General features: G+C 40.5%; 2 protein-coding genes across 2 annotated transcripts; both read right to left on the reverse strand.

Annotated features, from left to right (window-relative positions):
- Nucleotides 1-248: 248 nt before the first annotated feature.
- Nucleotides 249-4264, reverse strand: LOC106602772 (C-type lectin domain family 6 member A). Its single transcript, XM_045716767.1, has 6 exons — nt 4070-4264; nt 1912-2019; nt 1498-1809; nt 1249-1388; nt 1037-1143; nt 249-940 (listed from the first exon to the last, which is right to left on the reverse strand). Exons 1-6 carry the CDS (start codon nt 4179-4181, stop codon nt 772-774), a joined length of 948 nt encoding a protein of 315 aa, XP_045572723.1. The 5' UTR covers nt 4182-4264; the 3' UTR covers nt 249-771.
- A 300-nt stretch (nt 4265-4564) lies between these two features.
- Nucleotides 4565-7081, reverse strand: LOC106602770 (uncharacterized). The gene is made up of 3 exons (XM_014195615.2): nt 6959-7081; nt 5605-6198; nt 4565-5278 (listed from the first exon to the last, which is right to left on the reverse strand). Exons 2-3 carry the CDS (start codon nt 6190-6192, stop codon nt 5042-5044), a joined length of 825 nt encoding a protein of 274 aa, XP_014051090.1. The 5' UTR covers nt 6193-6198; nt 6959-7081; the 3' UTR covers nt 4565-5041.
- Nucleotides 7082-7085: the final 4 nt, after the last annotated feature.

Below are 7085 nucleotides of genomic sequence, written 5' to 3' on the forward strand. Positions count from 1 at the left end.
GATGCTCTGAATGTCCTTACAGTCCAAATTGCAATGAGGTGAAATAAATGTGTATGCACTATGTGTGTGTGTGTGTGTGTGTGTGTGTGTGTGTGTGTGTGTGTGTGTGTGTGTGTGTGTGTGTGTGTGTGTGTGTGTGTGTGTGTGTGAGAGAGAGAGAGAGGTGGGGGTGTGGGCTCTGTTCCCCAACATCCATATAAAGAAACACAACGATATTCAATGTGGAATAAAATACCATAACAGTTGTATTTTCACTTTGGTTTAAAATAATTTATAATATGTATCACATGGACAGAGAAATTATGCCTGCAATGTACAATACAATTCACACATTTCAGTTCTGTTAGCTTTCAAAATATGTATTTAATATCATCCACTAGGAGCTCAAATGAATTAGTAAGTAGCCTATAATTATCATCCCATCTGACAAAGAAATAAACACAAATTGAAGCATGGCACTTGCCTTGTTCACAGTTCACTGTTAGATGATTAGATTAGATTTGACCCTGCATGTCAATTCACTACATTAGCTTTCAGGTTAGAGTTTCACATTCATAATACTATGGTTCTTAAAAAGCAATTCTATATTATATAAATAAAATAATTACAAACCATAACAACAATCATTACAAATCATAAGAACAATCATTACTAATCATAACTAATGATGTAATAGATTTAAATTACACTTCAACAATAATCTGTGATAATACAATTGCTAACAAAAGGGAATTCAGATATTATTCTCCTGTTGAGGATGGATTTGTTATGTTATGACACTTTAGGTCTGCTCTCACATACCCATTGAGTACTCACTGAGCAAGGCTGGTCATTCCATGACTGAATAATTGCCCAGTGCCAAGACAGATCAGTAAACCTGTTGAAGACCACACAATCCTCCTCCCCGTCGGTATATTTTGGCTGTCCTCTTCTCCAGAACCTAAGAACCAGTTCAGCAGAAAATGATATCAACATGATATTAGTTCAAGAAACAATACGCTTCAAAAATAAACTACAACAAGTAAATATTACTCACGTTGTTGTTGATGTTGTTCCATCCACCCATTTCCAGATGCCTTCCATCTCTGAGTCAGTCAGACCAATCCAGAAGTGCACATCTTTTCCCAGTTTGTTTAGAAACACCTGAAAATAACATAGTTGGTGTGTTTAGTCTGTGTGTCTCTCTCTCTCTGTTTCTCTCTCTCATTCGCTATTTCCCCCTTTGTTTCTGCTCCTCCGCTCTCTCACCTGTTCCTCTCTGCTGTTTATGATCACCAGGTCTGCTCCTCCTCTTATACAGTCTGCTCTGCTCTCAGTCCAAGTTTTACTCTCTGTTGAAAGGTAATAACAGCTCGATCTGAATTTCCTCCAACCGTCAGGACAGCATCCTGCAGAGAGAAAGTACAGTGATGAATATAGTCATACATACAGAAAATCATTTTCAACATGTCACAATCAACTCAAATCCACAGTTATTATCATGGAATTGATACTCACCCAGTTCTTCTGATATCTTTTTCTCCTGCTCTGAAATTTTCCTTTGTAACTGGTCTCTCTCTCTAATCATTGAGTTGTGATGCATTTGTAACTGGTCTCTCTCTCCAGTTATGGTGATATAATGAGTTTGTGATTGGTCTCTTTCTTCAGTCAAGCTTTTATAACTGATCTGTAACTGGTCTCTCTCCCTCTCCAACTGTTCTTTCTCTTTAGTCAGGTTTTCATAACTAGTCTGAAGCTCTTTCTTCTCTGTGGTGTGGTTGGCTGTTAGGAGATAATGCGTTTTGGACAGTTGATTGTAGTCATCGTCATCTGTGACGGAAGAGAGAGCTGTTATCCTTCTGTTGTTAACTTTCTTACACACGCATAACTGCACTCAACCTAAAGTCCAACATGTGAGAATGGAATACTCACAGAGCACAGAGAGACCTATGACTGTGGTTAGCAGGAGAACACACAGCAGTCCCAGAGAAACTGTAGCCAGCTTGTAAGGCTGACAGTTCTGATTCTCATGCTTCGGTCCTGCAGGTGTAGAGAAACAAGTGGTTACATACACCTGACCTCATCCTATCTATTCTATTCTACCTCACAAACCAAGGCTCCTCTGATACAATGAGGAATTGATGCTATGGTCAACAATAATTCTGTCTTCCTCATCTCAGTCCCACTTCCATATGACTGAAAATAAATTCAAACCAGAGGTACCATGCCCCCTCAGATTTGTCATGTAAAAAAAAAATATATGATTTAGATTGTACATTTGTTGTTGTTGTTTCTCTATAATACTGCTAGCCACCTAGCAATTTTATGAAGTCGGCTTTAGCAAGCCGAGATTGCTTCCCAATCTCCAAACCTCATAACTAGCTACCAAGAAGCCATTTCAGTTAGAGTAGCTAGCTTGTCTAACTAAGCTGGCATGCATGCTGGCAAGGTTGGTATACTTTAAAAAAGCAAGCAATTACCAAATGTACTGAATAAGACTCACATTCCTTTCAATCTTTTACCCAGATTTTAGCAGAGAAGCAGAAAAGCATATTTAGTTGATGAATATTTTTAAAGAGTCAGGAGAGGAGGATACAGACAGCTCAAGCGGTACACTTAGATATGCAGTGATGGGTTCGGATTGCTAAACTTTAAATATTATTAATCATTAGTTAAAATAGAGACGAGGGGTGCCATAGTCTAGGGTCTACACCAGAAGTTAATGGTAGGAGGAAGAGTTATGGTGGGTGCAATGAAGCTTGGAATGTACTGAGGTCAGGGAGAACGATCGCATGTGGCAGGCATTGATAAGGGGGAGTGCCACACCCTGATCTGTTTCACCTGTCCTTGTGATTGTCTCCACCCCCTCCAGGTGTCGATTACTATCCCTGGTGTATTTATCCCTGTGTTTCCTGTCTCTCTGTGCCTGTTCGTCTTGTTTGCCAAGTCAACCAGCGGTTTCCTTGATCCTATTCTTTCCCAGTCTCATATGGTTCTACTCCTCCTGGTTTCGACCCTTGCCAGTCCTGAATCCGAACCTGCCTGCCTGACCACTCTGCCTCTTCTGACTTCAAGCCTACCTATCCCCTTGTACTGTTTGGACTCAGATCTGGTTACTGAACCCCTGCCTGGCCTGACCTCGAGACTGCCCTTCGTCTGGTACTGTTTTGAACTCTGACCCGGTTTATGAACTCTCGCCTGTCTCCGACCTACCTTTTGCCTACCCCTTGGATTATAATAAATATCAGAGCTCAACCATCTGCTTCCTGTGTCTGTATTTGGGTCTCGCCTTGTGTCCTTAAAGGGAGAGAGCCGTGGATAAGGGGGCCGAGGTCAGGTCAGGTCCCGTTAAGGGAAGAGAAACCGTTTATTGCCCGTATCACTTACTTTCCTGCCTAGCAATAAAGATACAATGTTTAGCGAGAAGGAGGAGACTCTACACAAAGTGGGGTATGTATACCACCACTGGTGGAACCATGTTTTTGTCGGTACAGCTGTTCGATCCTCTGGGATGAATAAACTTGGTTAAGCTTTCATATTGTCCGTCGAGTTCTTACTCTGATAATTAGAACCTAACACCAGAAAAATAAACATATTTTTTTACATAGAATTAAGCACATTGATTATGGCTCTAGATTACAGGAAAAAGCTGTTTCAGGTGTTTGAACAATGCAAAATTCTCCAGACAGCCCTGATTCAGACTATCAAATCGTTTTGATTTTCACATTGTTGTTTGTTTTGCTTCAAATGTGTAAATCAAGTAAATGTGTCCCTCCTAAAGGTTATTCATATTTTCACTGTAGTCACTTCACAAGATAGTTTCACCATTTCTACACCACATTCCACAGCATCCAGATTCCATCCACCATTCCCTCAGATCTGTCACCTACGTGTTAATCTGTCATGTCTTTGGACTCTTTAGAGCAGCTCTTACTGTAGGTCTGGTTTACACATTCTTATTTATGATCAAAAGAGTGTGTGTGTGTGTGTGTGTGTGTGTGTGTGTGTGTGTGTGTGTGTGTGTGTGTGTGTGTGTGTGTGTGAGTCAAGTCATGGTAACTCTCAGTAAGAAGCCGTAAAACACACTTACTTGTTCCAGTCTGTGGACTCTGGTGTAAAGTCTCATAACCAGCAGCCAGATCATCACAGTCTTTCACACTGATCTCCTCTACATTGACATAGATGTCCTCTTCTATCTCCATATATCAATGATGATGATGATGATAACTGGTACTGTGTGTATAGTCTGTCGATGCTGTCTGTCTCAGTGATGCTCTGACTTCAGTCCAAATGACAATGAGGTGACAAAGGTCAAGTGTTTATGTAGTGTGTGTGTGTGTGTGTGTGTGTGTGTGTGTGTTTGTTGTACAAGACTGTGTGTGTGTGTGTGTCTGTGTGTGTGTGTGTGTGTGTGTTAGTTGTACAAGACTGTGTGTGTGTGTGTGTGTGTGTGTGTGTGTGTGTGTGTGTGTGTGTGTGTGTGTGTGTGTGTGTGTGTGTGTGCGTGTGTTAGAGAGGTTCCTGTTCCCTATTTTTATAAAGAACAGAAATATATCACATGTGAAATAAAGACAATTTATACAACTTGCCTTCTTTGTATTTTATTCTAAACCATTATCTTATTGATTACAAAAAGATTAAAAAAAATATCATTACATGTCATATTTTAGTAAGTTAGCAGACACTCTTTACCAAAGCAACTCACAGTCAGTGCATTCAACTAAGGAATGTAACGACGACCACATATCACAGTCTTTGGAAGGAAAATACGTGAAAAATCAGTGCCAGTGAGAAGAGACAAGAGCAGAAAGACATACAAGAGTAATGTGTTATAAGTATTGAGTTAACATAATCATAAAACATAATAATACAACTATTTCATTTCTGATCTACGGACCTCAGGGTTAGGGTCAATTAGATTTCAATTCAGTCATTTCCCAAAGCTTTTCTATTCGGAAAATGTTTAATTTCAGTTTACTTTCTGAATTGACTTAGTTGACATGGAATTGACCCCAACCTTGATGGACCAACAGCAGCACAACGGCTACAATGACTGCTACCTCTACAACTTCCCTAAGATGACCAAAACAATCAAAGTGATGACCAGGAGAACCATTAGGATGACTACAAAGGCACTAAAGACTTTGCAAGATCTGGTGCATCGTTTTCTTAGTGATCGTCCCGTCTGGGAAGTGGTCTGGTCCTGCTCCAGATCCCAAGTGTTATGGTCCGGACCTGATTGTTCTGAGGGTTGGGAAGGTTCGGAGTCATACTCCCACGAGATGACATCCGAGTTTTTCTATAATGAAATGATAACAGAGATTACATTTTTTGCTATAATGAAACAACGAGAAGATACGTATTTCTTCTTCTTTTCTTCTTTGATTTTTACCAAAAAAATTCATAGACAGAAAGTTTCCATTCGTTTTTAAACAATTCTGTTGAAAATGATAACATATTATTTGTAGCATAACAATTTGACTATTTATATAATAACATAACTATTGTATTTACTATATGACCTAACCTATAAACGCACAATGGCTAATATCAGACGTGTCTCTCTAAAGACGTGCTCAAAATAACAGAAGCGATCACCAAGAAGACACAAAAAAAGATGAAGACCTTGAAAGCTCTGAGGAGGCGGTCTCTCAGCGACAGCCCCATGTAGCCCGTCTGGTCCAGGAATGTTGCTAGCTCCAGCTCAGGGTCCCGGATGATGCGGATCAAATCCGGATTTACAAGGTGGGTGCGTTCGGAGTCAAACTCCCCCCGGCCGCCGTTCTCCTTGTGCTCGGTGACATAGGTGGCCGTCACGTCCCCCTGCTTCAGCCTGATGATGATGCGGTCCTTGTTGCATTGGCGGTAGCCCAGAGAAAGCCCGTAGTCCTGGCTCACGTAGTCCGGTAGGTCCTCGGCTTTGGAATAGGTCTCTGTGTTCAGGTTGCCCACCTCGAAGTAGCTTTCCCTGCGGTCTCGCGAAAGAACTGGGAGAATCTCCTCGAAGTTGCCAAAGTAGTGGAAGCCGAAGTCGCCTCTCTCAGGGTGGCACTGTACCAGCATGTTGCCGTGGTGATTGAACACCACACACTCGTTGGCGAACCAGAAGAGGAGTTTGAGGCCGTGTCGGGGGGGAGGACGGCCGAAGCCAGAGTCCTTCAGGTCTTGTATGGTGCTCAGCTGACTACCTTCTTCTCTGACAGACCGCACCATCGTGAACTGTAGGGATGATAAAAGATGGAATGGAGAGATAGAGAAAGAGAGAGAGAGAGAGATGGAGAGAGAAATATATATATATATATATAGAGAGAGAGAGAGAGATATAGAGATATATATAGAGAGAGATATAGAGAGAGATATATAGAGAGATATATAGAGAGATATATAGAGAGAGCGAGATATATATATATATAGAGAGATATATATATAGATATATATAAGAATATATAGAGAGAGATATAGAGAGAGATATATAGAGAGATATATATAGAGATATATATAGAGATATATATATAGAGAGAGAGATATATAGAGATATATATAGAGAGAGATATATAGAGAGAGATATATAGAGATATAGAGAGAGAGATATATAGAGATATAGAGAGAGATATATAGAGATATATATATGAGAGAGAGAGAGATATAGAGAGAGATTATTTATATATATATATATAAGAGAGAGAGAGAGAGAGAGAGAGAGAGAGATAGAGATATTCAGGCATCAAAGTAAAGTATTAAAACCAATATCAAAAACCGGTTTCCAAACAAGTAGGTTGCTAAAAACACCCACCAACAGATAATAATGTTCGTATCACACTGTTGCATAGATAAACTCTACGCACACGCAAGCACGGACACACACTAACATACATACACTCACACACACACACACACACACACACACACACACACACACACACACACTAACATACATACATACACTCACACACAGACCCACAGACACTAAAGTTAGTACCTTATTTACGGTGTGGCCTCCCTCTCCACTACTCTCTGAAGATGTGGTGACTAGTCTGCCACTGCTAGACTGGTTATTCAAGTAGAATTATGCAATTGACTGATAGTTGCCTAGGTAACAGAGGGAG

Source organism: Salmo salar, chromosome ssa04, assembly GCF_905237065.1.
Source record: "Salmo salar chromosome ssa04, Ssal_v3.1, whole genome shotgun sequence".
NCBI lineage: Eukaryota > Metazoa > Chordata > Actinopteri > Salmoniformes > Salmonidae > Salmo > Salmo salar.